Raw genomic sequence first — 16,444 nt, forward strand, 5'->3', positions numbered from 1 at the left:
GTAGCTAGCTCCCGCTGGGCGCGGGCCCACCCACCCACATGCGCGAACCAGAGGTCAAGTCCACGCGTGACGTTTCCTTTTCAATCCGGCGGCTCAGGCCGCGCCCACGCCAAGCGTCGCGGCATCCCAGCCGTCCGCCCACACCGCACGCACCTCCAGAGCCTCCCCCTGCGCCCCTCTCTTCCCCACACACACACACGAATGCTACTGCCATACAGCAGCACCCACGCGGGCCCGCGCGTCAGCATCACTGACACTCCCACGACGCGCCTCTCCTAGGCTCCTAATCTACCCTCTCTCTCTCTCTCACTCGCCATTTTTTCATGCACCGGGCAGCGGCGGCCTCTTCGAAAACCCCAATCCCCCCACCTCCCCTCCCCTCACGGCGGTTCTCCTTGCCGCCGCCGCTCGCCTGAGGAGAGGAGAGAGGGAGGGAGAGATCTTGCTGCTGCTGCCGCTTCATCCTTGCCCGCGAAGCTGCCGCCGCTCGCCTGAGGCGTGGGCTTGTGAGAGGCGGGGCAGGCCATGGGGGCGGGGCCGAATCCGGACGCCGACGACGGGACCCCGGGCTTGCAGGAGCTGTTCCGGCACTACGACGACCTCTACTTCCGCGGCGCGCTCGCCGACGCCGGCTTCTCCGTCGAGCGGGCCGCCCCGCGCACCAAGACGATCACGTAAGTCCGCCTCTTGCACTCCCATTCCTTTGATTTTTTTTTGGGGTGGGGGTGGGGGGTAGGGGTTTGGGTGGGTGCCAGGATTAATGTTGGAGTCCCCGTTAGGAGATGGCTTGCTCACCCAATTTATTTCGCCGTCTTTCAACGACAGTCCTGCCTAGGATCGTGGTGCTGTAGATATATATATTTTTTTTTTGCGAAATGCTATAGATTCTTCCTAATCGCCTCAAAAGATGTTTCATTGTGTACCATTTGACACTTCGAGTGTCATACAAGATTTTGATTCCCAATTCGGTCTGGGTCGATTTATTTGTCCAAACGGTGCAATGACGCTTCAGATCTTGATTTTTCTTTTTCTTTCCAAATATAGCATTTTCCCCACTGGCTGCTTGCTTGAGCTCAGCTCAGCATTCATTTTTTACCTTTTTTACGGTACCTTGGTATTCCCTCAAGTAGACATGGAGTGCCACTTAAATCTGACCCTCCACTTAGAAGGGTAGTTTAGTCTTTTCTCCTCTTAATTAGGTCGGTTTCTGATTTCTAATCAGATCATCCGTCCTATGACCAACGCAGCCGCCATTACTATAGCAATTATATACGTCTCCATGACGACAACGCCATTGCTGCCTGACATCTGCTCTTTTTCACATGCACCGATAAGAGCGAGTGGATGGACATGTTTTCTTTGCGCTGGAAGTTATAGATCAAACAGAATTTGGCTATAACTTCTCGAAAACCACACAAATTTTGTAACATGTACAAAAGAAATTGAAACACATATATAATATAAGTATTGCTGTGGAATACACGCGCGCGACATCAGGCTCGCAAGATAGTTCGTCAGCAGCCCGATAGTGTAATCAAAGCAGCCGCTACCCGTCCTTCCATAATCCATAATGAACCCAGTCGGTCAGATCAACTGAACACTTGTACAACTGCAGTGCCGACGTGATAGATCTCCGGCCAGCCTGATGATCCCGCCTCGCCCTAGTCATCCTGCTTCAGTGTGGTCGAGTTTTGGCGAGGAAGCAAACGCGCTCGCGGTGCCCTGTTTGGCGACCATTCCCAGTAGATGCTATTCCAGCAAGTCCGTGGCCCTATGGCCGTCTGTCTCCTGTAAGCGGGCAAATCATTTTTTTTTTCGAAAAGGGGATCTCCCCGGCCTCTGCATCAGAGTGATGCATACGGCCATCTTATTAACGAAATAAAAGGTTCCAACAAGGTTCCAAAGGCTCCGACTGAAAAGTATTAAAAAGACAGCTCACACAGAGCTAAAGAGGCTAGAAACACAGACTAGCCAAGATAAGACGCCACAACCGGCTGGCTAAAGATAGATAGGTAAACTAATTGCCTATCCTATTACATGACCGCCATCCAAACCGGTTGAAGATATCTCGAGCTACCATCTCTCAGCGGATAGATCCAGTAACCAAATGCTCCCTGGCCTCCATCGGAGTGAGTAGCGACCATGAACGGATCACGGCCGTGGCTCGGAAAATAACCTGCAAAAAGTGAATACGTGATGTTCTGTTAAAAACCAAATCATTTCTGCAAGTCCAGATAGTCCACAACAAAGCGCAAACTCCAACATGAATATGTCTCGCTAAGTCAGGCTCAATCCCAGTGAGCCATGTCCCAAATAACGTAGTGACAGAATTCGGTGGAGTAATATTAAAAGCAATGTGAACCGTCCGCCAAAGGACTCTGGCAAACGGGCAATCAAGAAAGAGATGTTTGATTGTCTCGTCCCGATCACAGAAGCTACACCTCGTAGGTCCTGTCCAATTACGCTTAATCAAGTTATCCTTGGTTAAAATAACATGTTTATGGAAAAACCACATAAACACTTTTATTTTCAAAGGAACTTTGACAGCTCAAACATGCTTGGAGGTAGGAATGGAGCTCGGATTAATTACATCAATATACATTGATTTAACCGTGAATACTCCAGACCTAGTCAGTTTCCAGCGTAATTCATCGGGTTGTTGAGAAAGATGTACATCCATTAGTCTCCGAACTAGAAGGAGCCAATCTTCTCAACGATTGCCCACTAACGACCGTCTGAACTGAATATTAAGGGGGATGGATTGAAACACCGTAGCAACGAACACCTCACGTCGTTGAACAATGCGATATAAAGACGGATATTGAATGGCCAAGGGTGTCTCGCCGAGCCAAGTATCCTCCCAGAAGCGTGTACTAGCGCCGTTGCCAATAACAACCTTTGTCCTATTAAACAGAGATTGTTTGACTTTCATCAGTCCTTTCCAGAAAGGCGAGTCAGTTGGCCTGACTGTGACCTGGGACAAGGATTTTGTCTGTAGGTACTTGCTGCGAAGGATTTGGGCCCACATGGCATCAGTCTCAAAAGAAAGCTTCCACAGCCACTTGCTAAGAAGGCATCTGTTCTTAACTTCAAGATTTTCAATACCAAGACCCCCTTGGTCTTTCGGTCTACAGATGATATCCCATTTTGCAAGTTTGTATTTTCTTTTTAGATCATCACCCTGCCAAAAGAAACGCGATCGATAAAAGTCCAGTCTTTTCCTAACACCAACTGGGACTTGAAAGAACGATAAGAGAAACATAGGCATACTCGTGAGCACCGAATTAATCAGAATTAATCGGCCTCCGTATGACATGAGCTTGCCCTTCCAGCAACTCAGTTTCTTCTCAAACCGGTCTTTGATGCACTTCCATTCTCTATTAGTCAGCTTTCGATGGTGGATTGGAATACCTAGGTAAGAGAAAGGTAAATCCCCCAAGTCGCACCCAAACAATTGCCTATAAGCCTCCTGTTCGTCTTTGGCTCTACCAAAGCAGAACAACTCGCTCTTATGAAAGTTAATCTTTAACCCGGTCAATTGTTCGAAAAGGCATAACACCAACTTCATATTTCTCGCCTTGGCCAGGTCATGCTCCATAAAGATGATTGTATCATCAGCGTACTGAAGGATGGATACACCTCCATCAACCAGATGAGGTACCAAGCCACCTACTTGACCATTCTCCTTAGCCCTTCCTATCAAGATGGCTAACATATCAACCACAATGTTAAACAGGATAGGGGACATCGGATCTCCTGTCTTAGGCCTTTATGTGTCTGGAAGTAATGACCAATATCGTCATTCACTTTAATTCCCACACTCCCTTTTTGCGTAAACGATTCAACCTGGCGGCGCCAGGCTTCATCAAAACCTTTCATACGCAATGCCTGTTGGAGAAATGGCCATTTGACCTTATCGTACGCTTTCTCGAAATCCACCTTAAAAATTACATCATCTAATTTCTTGGAATGGATTTCATGGAGCGTTTCATGAAGGACGACCACCCCTTCAAGGATGTTTCTGTCCGGCATGAAGGCAGTTTGGGAGTGCTGCACCACAGAATGCGCAATCTGTGTGAGCCTATTAGTCCCGACCTTGGTGAAGATTTTAAAACTAACATTGAGAAGGCAGATCGGCCTGAACTGCTCAATTCTCACAGCATCCGTCTTCTTAGGAAGCAGTGTGATAGTTCCAAAATTCAAGTGAAATAATTGAAGCTGTCCAGAGAACAGATCATGAAACATAGGTAGCAAATCCCCCTTAATAATATGCCAGCACTTCTTGTAGAACTCCACCGGAAATCCATCCGGTCCGGGAGCCTTATTATTTTTCAACTGTGCTATAGCATCAAACACCTCCTTCTCCGAGAACGGGGCAACCCGAATATCATTTTCAGCAGCCGAAAGTTGAGGCACATCCTCAGTTCTGGACTCATCGAGGGATACACAATTATCCTCCGGAGGTCCAAATAACTGCCTATAATACTCGGTTATATATGTTTTTAGGTTATCCTGTCCTAAAATAGTGCCCTCATCTTGTTCAAGTTGGAATATTCTCTTCTTTCTGTGCTTACCATTAGCAATCAGATGAAAGAATTGAGTATTCGCGTCCCCTTGGACCACTTTGCGGACCTTAGCCCGCAAAGCCCACTTCAATTCTTCTTCGCGGAGAAGTTCTTTCAACCTCTTCTCTGCCTCATTTTTAACCTGGAGCTCAGCAGGCATCAAAATCGTGGATTCGGCCTTAATGTCCAGAGTCTGTATAAGAGAGAGGAGCCTGTCCTTCTCAATCTTATACACCCCACTAAGGTGCTTAGCCCAACCCCGTAAGAAGCTTCTCAAACTCCTAATCTTATTTTGCCAACGCTCAACCGCAGTCCTACCTCCTACACCCTTCGCCCATTCCCTAGCGATCAGGTCTAAGAACCCTTCGCGTTCGAACCAGGCCATCTCAAAAGAAAAGGTGTTTTTGTTTCCCACGTGGTTCGGCTCCCCTGAGTCAACGAACAAGGGTGTGTGATCGGAAAAACCCCGCGAAAGAGCTTGAACCGTCACAAGCGGGAACTTCTGTTCCCACTCCACACTTGCAAGAACTCGATCAAGCTTTTCGTAAGTCGGGTTGGGCAAAGAGTTAGCCCAGGTAAACTTTCTACCAGAAAGCTCTATCTCCCTCAGATCCAAGCTTTCAATAATAGTATTGAACATGAACGACCACCTGCCGTCAAAGTTATCATTATTCTTCTCCTCTCCTCCTAATGATGTTGAAATCACCCCCAACTAAGATTGGAAGCTGCTCGGACCCACAAATCCGAACAAGATCCGCCAAAAATTCCGGTTTAAGCTCGGGCTGTGCGGCACCATAAACCGCCACCAACGCCCAGTTGAAACCATCAACCTTAGACCTGACTCGAAACTTAACCGCGAAGTCGCCCATCACTACACTATGGACTTCAAGCGAATCGCATCTCACACCCAGCAAGATACCACCCGATCTTCCTCGCGGAGGGAGGCAATGCCAATCAAAATCAACACCACCCGCAAGAGAGGAAAGGAACTGGGGCGCAAAGTTGTCTCTACTAGTTTCCGATAGAGCAATAAAATCTAAACGATGCTCCAGAGATGCCTCAGCAAGAAACCTTCTTTTAGCCAAGTCTTTCAGACCTCTGCTATTCCAAAAGATTCCTTTCATCACTCATCATGAAAAATTTTAGTAGTCCGAATCCTAGCACTCCTACGAACTGCAGAATCGGGATAAATTTTCCGTTTCCACTTACGCTTTGGTTTACTAGGTCCTGACTCCCGATCCTCATAACCGGGCTCAGCGGAATAAACAACTGCATTATCTATGGGCATATCATTGTCCTCAGACTCATGATTGGATGGTGCTAGATCCACACACATATTATCGAGCACTCTAACCCCTAATGCATCAATCTCATTGTCATTCATGGGTTTAACCGCTGCAAGATTACGAATAGTCTCTAAGGCACGCTCCGCCTCCAAATCTAACAAATCATTCACCGAATTGGAAATCTCACTATCTGTAGCCCCGAGTGAAACTCCTAATTGGTTTGCATTATTTATAATTTCCTCATTAGAAAAATGCAATAAAGAATTAGATATGTTGACGGACATACCAGTAGAGATCTCAGCATCATGAAGCTTGGCCGCCCTCATAGCGCACCTCTGCTGCATGTCATCAACCTCCGGAAGCTCCTGAATGCGAGCACTCATTCGCCTCCCCGTCGAGGCCGGGTCCGGGATCCCGCCAAAAGCAACGACCTCCTCCCTAGTAACTCCTCGCGCTGAAACCCGCGAAGGGTCAACCAAGGTTACCGGATGAGGCGGCTGCGGGCTCCCATACCCCTCGGACAAGTGCCCCAAGCCGAGACCCATAGCAACGGGTACGCTGGGAGGGAGGATGGCGGGGGCCGCCTGCCCGAGCCCTCCTCCCGCCCCACCCTTCGGCGAAGAATGGGTCGTCATCGTCGCAGGAGACGCGGTCCTCCTGACCGCCGAAAAGGGAGGAGGAGCCAGGGCCACCTGCCCCAAACCCCCCACCCCCAGCGTCTCAGCAAGCGCAGGTGCCGTCTCCACGACCGGAGGAGACTCGGTCCTCCTGACCGCCGACGAGGAAGGAGGAGTCAGGGGCACCTGCCCCAAACCCCCCTCCCCCGACGTCTCAGAAGGCGCGGACGCCGCCACGACCGAAGGAGATGCGGTCCTCCTGACCGCCGGCGAGGAAGGAGGAGTCAGGGCCGCCTGCCCCAAACCCCCCTCCCCCAACGCCACAGAAGGCGCGGCCGCCGCCGCCACGCCCGAAGGAGAGAGAGCCGAGGCCGCCTGCCTCGGGCCTCCTCTCCCAGCACCCGCCGATCCCGCCATGACCAGCGATGCCGACGTCGGGATAGTGAAGAGGGAAGTCGAAGCCACCTGCCCCGACCCCCCTCCCCCACGCCCCACCTTAGCCGCAGCCGTTATCTCCGGAACCTCGACCTCAGGTGGATCAACCACTGACTCCCCGTCCCCGGAGCCAACCAAAGTCCTCACCGACGATGTCCGCACCAAGCATCCAGCCAGTGCACCACCGGCATCCTCGAACTCCAACAAAGGTAGTGACTGCTCAAACGCATCATCAGAATCTACCCGGTCACTCCAAAGTCTGGGAGGGGCAGAGGCTGGCTCAAAGGACCCAAACCGCAACGAAGTCATAGGCACCGATGGTGAGGGTGCCGGCTCAACCCCGGTCCCATCCCCGGACTGAGCCACAGGACGAGAGCCGTTAGTCCCCTCACGAGTCGACTCGTCAGTTGGTGCCCCCTCAGCTCCCGCACTGTCGTCCCCCTCGTGCATATCAACATCATTCCCAATCATTGCCTCAGCAAACAGGGTGGCGTCCTCAAACTCGATCTCAAGAGGAAACACCTCTCCCCTATAAGTCCAGTTGACCACATCAGGCACGAACTCAATATCCAAAACGCTCACTAAGATGCGGGCCACTCCATGTGCACGAGTAAAGGCCATATCCACTTTCTCCGTCTTGCCAACCATAATGCCCATACTGGCCACAACTCGAACATCCTGCAAAGGCTTAGATGGAGCCCCCGAAAACCTCAACCAGACCTGCGTAAGCGGCTTTCCTTTAGGCTCCACCTGCTGCCACTCATGGAACTCCAGAATGCACCTAGTGCCAGGAACTCTACATAAACCAAAACTCAACAGTCTCTGCAGATCATCCACAGAAGGAAACTCCACCTTAAAAACATTGGCCTCGAGAGTAACGAGCTCCCAATGGAAGTCCCCCGGTGCCAGTTCCTGAAGCCTCTGCACAATCTGAGCCTCCGAAACCTCACCCTGAGTAGCTTTGACAACCCCGGTGGTCAAGCTCAAAGTCTCCTCCGAAATCTCTCTCGCGGCCGGGGACTCAAAGAACATAAGCTCAGCACAATAAACTCCATACATTGTCAAAGACGGAGCCTGGTCACGCAACAACGGGCAATCCCCCGAGGCATGTGCCGGCTTACCACAGGACTCACACAGCTCTGCCACGCATTCAGCAATGAAGTGGCCCTTCTCACCACAACGGTAGCAAAGCATCCTTTCCTTCTTACGCGCCCACTTGGACGCCCTCTCAGCATCAGACCTGTCGGTAACCTCAGTCACACTCCCAGTCGCAGGAACCTCAACATTGGCTAGAGCCGCTACCACCTCCATCGCCTGGGGAGGGAGCTCCGTGGAAGCGCGATCGGTCTCCACTACTGACGCCGCTTGGTCCACAACTGCCGAAGGCGGAGGCGGTCTGCGATGATACCTCCCGCGGCCACCGCCCCGACCACCACGATGTCCACGGTGACCCCCTCTCTGGCGGTGATTCGGACCGGAGGCACCCTCAACAAAACCTCCTGGAGGGCCGAGAAACGGTCTCTCAGCAGACCCATCACTCTGCCAGGCATAACCACGCCCCCCTCCCGTGGAGGAGGAACCACGGTGCTGTCCATCGCCATACACATCTAACCCATCGTCCCCCCATTGGCCTCGGGGCGGAGCACGGGACTCTTTAGAACTTGAATTCTGCCTCGTCTGAGATGGTCCCGACCGGTTTTGAGCCGGCCGCGCGACGAAGTGAGGCGGAGGCGCGGCATGAGACTGACCGCCCACAGGTGACGGCACGATCCCAGGAGTAGCACCACCTCTGCCAGTACCAGCTACACCAGCCGCGCCCAGCGCTGGGGGCCTAGGCCCGCCTCGACCCGCTGTCGGCGGAGCGACGGGCGCCGGAGGCCTGAGCCCGCCCTTTCCAGCCGCCGGTTGCAAGGACACCCCCGGCGCTGGAGGCCTAGTCCCACCTCGACCTGCTACCGGCTGAGCAACGGGCGCCGGCAGCCTCACGCCCGAGTTAGCGTTACCGCGGCCCGGTCCCGGTGGAACGCCCCCGCCTGCCGGCTGCCTCTGGCCTGGCGGCACGAGGGCTCCACGCCCGGCCCCCGCCGCCGGTGGCGGCTCCTCCCCACCCCGCCCAGCTGGAGCGGACGAGGCTAGTCTCTTCGATGGCGGCGGCGCAGCCCCGCGACCGGCCATGTCCAGGAGAGGTCGAATCCTTCTCGCCCGACGAGCACCACACGTGGGGAATCCCCTGGTCCCGCGCCTGCGAACCCTAACAGCGACAGACGACGGCGCACGACAGGAAGGAGACCGATCCCCCTCGTACGTGCATGTGATTGCGTTGCGGGATGGAGTATGGTCCGGTTCAGCATGGGCCTCATACCCATCCGACCTAGGCCCAACTCCTCGTGGACTCGACTCCCTCCGAGCCGGCCCAACGGAGCCCAACAAGCTGTTCAAACGCCGCGCTCTCGCCTCCGAGATCCCCATCGCCGGCGCAGCCAAGACCGGCGCCGCCGGTGCCTGACGACCGCCGATCCGCCTCGCATTCTTCCTCTTCTTAACAGTAATCCACGACTCCGGCCTAATCATGTCGAAAAGCGTAAGATTCGGAAGACTCACCTTAGGTATGGGACCCTTCCAAGGTCGAATCGCGGATGCCGCCGTCCTCCGATGCACTACACGTCGAATCATCTCTTTCTTCTCGTCCGCGCGAAGACCGATTCGCGCCGGATCTTCCGATGGCAGAACGCGATCAATCGTCGTAGCCACCTCATCTTCAGTATAACCTGAATGAAAAAATTCGCAAATGAGATCTGAAGGAGTCGGTGAGGGCAGGGGATCCGCCGGAGAATCCCCATCGTCGTCCACGTCTTCTTCGTCTGAGTCGGCGAGAGCCCAAAACCTCCCGCCGACCCGCCGGCGATCACTGGACGCGTAGTTGGCCAGGTGGTCGCTCGATCTGATAGCTTTAATAATTTCGTGTTTGATTTGTGATTGTCATGCGCGGCCAGCCCGTGTCTCCAAGCACGTACGAGGTACTCCCTGCTTTTTTTAGTTGCTACTCTTTCATACACACGTTGGAGTACCAACTGTCATCCATCGTTGGATCAAGAGAAATGGAGGGCTCATATTCATTTAGGGGTACTGTAAAGGAGCTCTCATTTTTATAGGTCGCAGCACTTCCTTAATGAACTCATTATCACATTACCTAGATATATACTCCCTCCGTTCCTAAATATAAGTCTTTTTAGACATTTTAAATGGACTACAACATACGGATGTATGTAGACATATTTTAGAGTGTAGATTCACTCATTTTGCTCCGGATGTAGTCACTAGTTGGAATCTCTACAAAGACTTATATTTGGGAACGGAGGGAGTAGACTTTAGCAGAGCATTTCCTTACTGTATGTTGATTCTGGGCTATAAAACGTCAGTGTGTTATCTAGTAATATAAGTGTTTTTTTCAATTATTAAGTTGACTTGGTTTATTATGAAAAATAATATAAAGAAAACACTGATTCGATTGTACACAAGCAGTTCTTTCGGATACTGTTCCCTTGGAGACCTGAGCAAAATAACACTCTACAAGCCAATGCCACGATATCGCACAAATGCCGATCTGAAGAACGCCCTGTTGCATCTCATGATTCACGGAATCGTATTTGTAAAGCGTGGTCTGACGAGCCTCGGGTAAATACTTGTATCCTTTCAACTCAGATTGTGTGTTCCAATCTTAGTCCTCTCCTAGCATGCCTGCCTGCCTGCTGCTTAAGTTTTCCTGTGCATTCATGCAGCCATGGTCCTGCTTTCCGTGATTGGATGGATGCTATCAACACTAGCCCCATCGACGATTACGCGGTTAGTATTTTCTGCCAGATATGTTTTTAACCATTACACAGTTCATTGATGATTTCGATTTTTGCTTGCCCAGAGACCAAAAGGTGGCTACTGTATCACCACCACCCATGATTTCAGTCAGGAAAAATCCTGCAACATGCAGGGTTTTCTGTGGAAGGTACTACTTTCCATAGTTCTCTGTTTAGTGTTTTCCTTTTCGATGTTAAATTTCTTTAAAGTTTACCTCTTACTGGCATGTTCAATGTTTTAAATTTCAGTGTGAATCGTGTGGCGATACACTTATGAGGGCCAAGAACCTGGGACCTCCATCTGATTTCTGCTGTATCGAGAATGTTAGCCAACCTGCAACCTGCGACAACATGCTTTGCCACTGGCACAAGTAAGTAAGACTGCATAAATTTACCCTGACATATAACTCATCATGTTTATACGATGAGTTGTAAAATTGTGCCTCACATTCTTAATTGCTGTTTTCTCGCACAAAGTCGACAAGATATGCTGTTGAACGCTTTAACACTGGGTGGTTCGTTTCTTTGAAATTTGCCTCTGAATCATTTAGATGCAGAATGACGTCTCAAACTCGTATACCATTTGTTTGTTATTTTTAGTACTCTAGGAGACTTCTGAATGTTTTTCTAGATAATATTTACTTTCAACTAATGTTTGCATGGTGAACTTCGAAGGTGTATGTGTTCGAGAAAACTTCAAAGGTGTATTGACTGATGCTATTTTCTGCAGCCACAAGAAGGATTGTCATGGTAAATACGTGGTGACCAAACCAGCAGTGACACCAGGACAAAAGATGGCTCCAAAAGGTAAATGTCAGAATCAATTATCTAATACGCTATCGGTTATGAGCTCCAAACTAACCATAACGAGAATAGAGGTCAAACCTGGCTCTCTGCTTCAGTTTTACCACTACACGATTCACCTAAAATTTGTCCGGTTTACGGTCACTCTTACATTCTTGTATCTTAAATTGTCAGCATGCATGCAACTTTTTGTGTCCACATTTTGTTTTTTATTCTGTAGCTTGATACATTCAAGAATCAAGATAGCTACCATGTGTTATAAAATTCTTGGCTGACGTTGTAGGTGTGAGCTACCTATTATAGATTCTTTTGTTGATGCTATACAATTAAGTGAAAAAAATAAGGTGCTTGTGTCAGCAGTGGCACTGAAACTGAAACCATGATATCTAACAAAAAATAGATCAGCTGTAGTCCCTAAATATTCAGGAATCAAGATAGCTACCATGTATTATAAAATTCTTGGCTGATGCTGTAGGTGTTTATCTATTATAGATTCTTTTGCTTATGCTATGATTAAGTGAAAAACAATGTGTTTATGTCAGGAGTGGCACTGAAACTGAAACCATGATATCTAACAAAAAATAGATCAGCTATTCCCTCACAAATGAAAGATCAAGTCCACTGTATGGTAACTCTTTTTGCGCGTAACTTGGTGGGTCATGTAAACGTGTTGCTGTAGTGATTTTTTTTTTGCTTAATCATTCATTATGTGAACTTTGGTACTTCCAGCATCAGTGCAAAATATTGTTCGCCAACAAGCACGTAGACTTCACAGTAGTCCCCAAATTAAAGTCAATTATTTGCTATAAGTAACTTTTTACCATATCAACTTACAACATGACTTCTTCAGGTACAACCAAAATGTCCAAGTCACAACAAGGAGCTGTGCAACAATCATATCCATATTCAGATGAAGTGCAGGAGAATAGCTCTTTGAAGAAGGCACGCAAGAGAAATATACCTGAAGACTTTCAGAAAGCAATTGTTTTGTCCGCTGCCCCTCGGAGAAAGCCGAAGCAAGAGCTTCTCGCATGGGCGAAGCGCGAGCATTTGCTCAGCAGCAATGCAAAATCACCGGGCAGCAGCCCCTCAAAGAAGGCAGATGACTCTCAGAAGGCAATTGTTCTCTCTGCTGCCCCTCGGAGCAGACGGCCGAAACGGAAGCAAGCATCTGTTGCATCAGAGGAGCACGGGTTTGTCTCTCCAGGGAGGAGTTGCAACAATGCAAACTCACCGCGAAGCAACACCTCCAGGAAGGAAGTTCAGAGATCCAGTGTGCAGCCTTGTGTATCTCAGAAGAAACCGAAGCTAGGGCAAGGCCTGGTCGCATTGGAGAAACACGTTTCCCGGCCTGCTGCCACTCAAAGCACGCTCAAGCAGCCGGCCAAATCCAGCTCCTCGATGAAGGCAAGGAAGCAGCATCAGCCTGAAGAGTTTCAGAAAACAGCCGTTCAGCCTGCCGTCCCTCAGACTCGGAGCAAACGGAAGCAGTCGAACCGTGCTGCGCCGGAGAGGCAGGCGGCGAGAAGCGAAGCCTGGGGCTCTGCCGAGGAGAAAGAGTACGTTTGCTTCAGCCTGTGGCTGAACTTCTATGAATCGGAGTGCTCCAGTGGATCGGCCGAGCCGCTCGTGAACAAGAGAACGGTGCGGAGGAGAAGGGAGAGGGAACGCTTGGTTCAGAGAGCACGTTCACGCTCCATCGAGGCCCGGCCGGATGAGGAGGTCTCGTCTGGACAAACCGAGCCACCGGCTTTGCAGTTGGAGGTCATTGCTATCGATGACGAGGTGATGGCTGAAGCTCCGTCCATGGACGATGTTCTTGCCCCTCCCGCTGATCAGGTGGTGGCTGAAGCCCCTGGAGCTGGAGGTCTGTCCCAGCCACCAGCTCCATCCATGGACATCGTCGTCCCTCCTGCGGACCATGGAGGCCGATCTGATCGGTCTACAAGCATGAACATTGCTGCTGCTGCTGCTCCTGCTGGCCAGGTGATGACTCAGGCCACTGTAGATCAGTCACAGCCACGAGCTCCGTGCTCCATCGCCGCTGATCAGGTGGTTCCAGTTCCACCTCGTTCGGCTGACCCGCCTGGTTTAACTCCTCCAAATCCAAGAAGTTGGCCTGCCGTGATAGACATCTCTGACGATGATGGTGACTGAACTCCTTTTCCATCACCCTAATGCTCTGCTTATTCTGGATTAGATTCCCGGTCAGTGCTTACTATAGGTAGCTAGTAGTTATCACTGTCGTTTAAGCGTCGAACCAGTGTTTAATCTTAGCATCGTCAAGCGATGTATGACTGATTTGCTGTGGAGGCATAGAGCTCTGACCTGAACGGCGAAATTAACATCCTGTGAAATGGCGCTTGGCGCGCGCTACGACTCTCTTTCTGTAATATTTTCCGAGACACCGGCTTAGGGGCATGGTGAACTGAAGCATGAAGCTAGCTGCATTGTAACGTCGAAACATGCGTGTATCATATGGGAAAGTTGAGACTTTTTTGCGCTCGCTAGATCATTCGAGCCATCTCGCGTATCCTTCTGCGGGCGGTGTTACTGGTCATTGCTACTCTCTTTTTTTTCTACCGCGAGTACACAAAAGTTTTGCGTATCTTTTCGTTGATCTTGCCTTGCCATGGTGTTTTTGTGAGCATGCCATTTGCTCGACGAAATTATCTTGATATGACCATGGAAGCTCTGGAAGCTACTACCTTACATTTGTGCAGCGATAATAAGCTGACCAAACACTCGCATCCAAGTTGCAGTTTGGTTAGTGCTTTTGGCTGGGAGACTGAAGGATTCTCTTTTCTGGAAGACGATTCCCATCGACTGATATTCTTCACTTGTTCTCACTTCATTCCGTGTTAAATTCTCCGCATTGCACACGAGCGCTAGAGGCCGTAGAAACCCCCAAACAGTGGCTAGTAAAATGAGGATTGCCGGAATCTTTTAAAAGACGGTATGATCCTATTTCCTTAAGGCCTTGTTCGGTTGAGTTTGGATCCGAAAGGATTGAAGGGGTTTGAGGGGGATTTAAGCCCCTTGTAAGCCAAAATACGTTCCAATCCTTGCCAATCCTCTCCAACCCTTTTGGGAGAGGATTAACCGAACAAGCCCTAAAAGAGGTGTTGGGAATTAGCACACAAATGCATTTGTGGTTAACTGATAACTGCAGCGGAAACAAAGTAATCTCAGCACCACATCATGTACTAACTCAAGATCGTTGCTTAGCACGGAAGGAAACATATGCAGCAGCATATATGGAGGCAGAAAATGTTAAGCAGCAGGCAAGACACTCCTCAGCCTAGTGTCTTGTGGTAGGAGTAAGTTTCTGGATAGCACCAAGCATCAACAAAGAGACACCAGATTTACGTGTAAAACCCCTCAACTTGAGGGGAAAAACCACGGGCCGAAGCCACCCAAATCCTCTTCCACTATTATCAAATGTGGGATACAACAAGTTCTTCTCTAGACAGCACTAGAGGATCTCATACATCAAGATTTCTGAATGTTGGATGAACACAACAAGATTTGGGGCTCAAGAACTAGGGATTGGAACAATCTCACCAAAGATGGTGGAACCGAAGCTTGAAGGAGGCAAGGTAGTGGATCTGGACCCTCACAACCTTGGGGGGGGAGCTCCCTTTGCTTCTTCCTTCAATCTTCCTCTTCTTCCCTTGCTCTCTTGGTTTTTCTCTCTTCTTCTCTCTTGGAGGATGAACTAATTTTCGTCACACTTGGTGGTGGCTGCTGGATGGAGGGTAAAGAACCCCCATCCACTCATGTGCAAAGTCCAAAATGACCCTAGGTCATAACCCTAATGGGTAGTGGGCTTCTGCACCTCTTTGGGCTGCCTAAAAGGCCTCAAATGGTCATCTCCTCACAGCCCACATGACGAGGATATCCCAACAAGAGAGTTTAGTTCGGGACTTCCACTTTATGTCATGTTGTATTGCTGCCTCGTTCCTTGTTCAAAACAAACCCAAACATGGTCGATCACCAAGGCTTCGTACATGCATGTTTGGGGCTTAGTTGGTTCTCTGCATGGATGTTTGGCCCCCTTTATATGTGGTCTCAAATACAATCTCTAAACAAAATTACTAATTAAGGAACACCTCTTGCAAAGATCACTTTTCTAAAAGCACAGGGGGATTTTCACACGGAAGCACAATTGTGCTTCACGCAGTGCAGAACTCTGCTTTTCACTTTTCGCAAGCACAACTCCGTTTTTCACTTTTCAGTAAGCACATTTCATGCTTCAAGTGGAAGCACAACCGTGCTTTCATTTTTTGGGAAGCATAGTTTTGTGTGCTTCACGTAGGACTGCCCAAATCACTATTCAATGGCGTAGGACTAGTCTGATGGATAAGAGGCAAGCCTTGTGGGGGTCACAACAAGGCTGATCTCTGGTGCGCCCCGCGTTCGAGACATGAAAGGAGAGAGGATTGTACTGACTTTCCCGTTTTCCCTTTCCGGTTTTAATATGCCCCACCTCAGGAAGCACAATTATGCAGCTAGAAATGGCAATGGGCACCTATTACCCATCTACCTTGCGGGTAAAAATCCTATTAGAGTAAGTGCATGAGACAAAAAGTTATCCATGGGTATATAGGGAAATCTGAAACCCATGGGGTGAAATGGGTATACCCATACCCATAAAAAATATGACTATGTGCTGTTGCTTTGACGTGTTGTTGTTTACAGGAAATGATGTTGTTTATTAAATGTGTTGTTTATAAGTATGTGTTGTTAATGTATTGTTGTTTATAAATTGTGATTATATATTATTACTTTTCATGACTGTGAGTTGTTTAAATTAATGTTTTGCAAACATAGGTAAGTTTACCCGCAGGTATATCTATCCTGTCGTTGGTAAATATGGGCAAGGG

General features: G+C 49.5%; 1 protein-coding gene across 1 annotated transcript; it reads left to right on the plus strand.

The window, feature by feature from the left end:
• The first annotated feature begins 286 nt into the window (after nt 1-286).
• Nucleotides 287-14,094, plus strand: LOC109778902 (uncharacterized). Its single transcript, XM_020337487.4, has 7 exons — nt 287-674; nt 10,426-10,578; nt 10,683-10,746; nt 10,820-10,903; nt 11,004-11,125; nt 11,485-11,561; nt 12,409-14,094. The coding sequence occupies exons 1-7, from the start codon at nt 526-528 to the stop codon at nt 13,713-13,715; spliced, it is 1,956 nt and encodes a 651-aa protein (XP_020193076.1). The 5' UTR covers nt 287-525; the 3' UTR covers nt 13,716-14,094.
• The last annotated feature ends 2,350 nt before the right edge of the window (nt 14,095-16,444 follow it).

This window comes from Aegilops tauschii, chromosome 6, assembly GCF_002575655.3.
Source record: "Aegilops tauschii subsp. strangulata cultivar AL8/78 chromosome 6, Aet v6.0, whole genome shotgun sequence".
Classification (NCBI taxonomy): domain Eukaryota; kingdom Viridiplantae; phylum Streptophyta; class Magnoliopsida; order Poales; family Poaceae; genus Aegilops; species Aegilops tauschii.

Coding starts and splice junctions, on each gene's coding strand:
- LOC109778902 (XM_020337487.4), top strand. CDS start 526: ATGGGGGCGGGGCCGAATCCGGACGCCGACGACGGGACCCCGGGCTTG. Junction 10,579..10,682: donor CGTGGTCTGACGAGCCTCGG/GTAAATACTTGT, acceptor GCATTCATGCAG/CCATGGTCCTGCTTTCCGTG. Junction 11,562..12,408: donor ACAAAAGATGGCTCCAAAAG/GTAAATGTCAGA, acceptor TGACTTCTTCAG/GTACAACCAAAATGTCCAAG.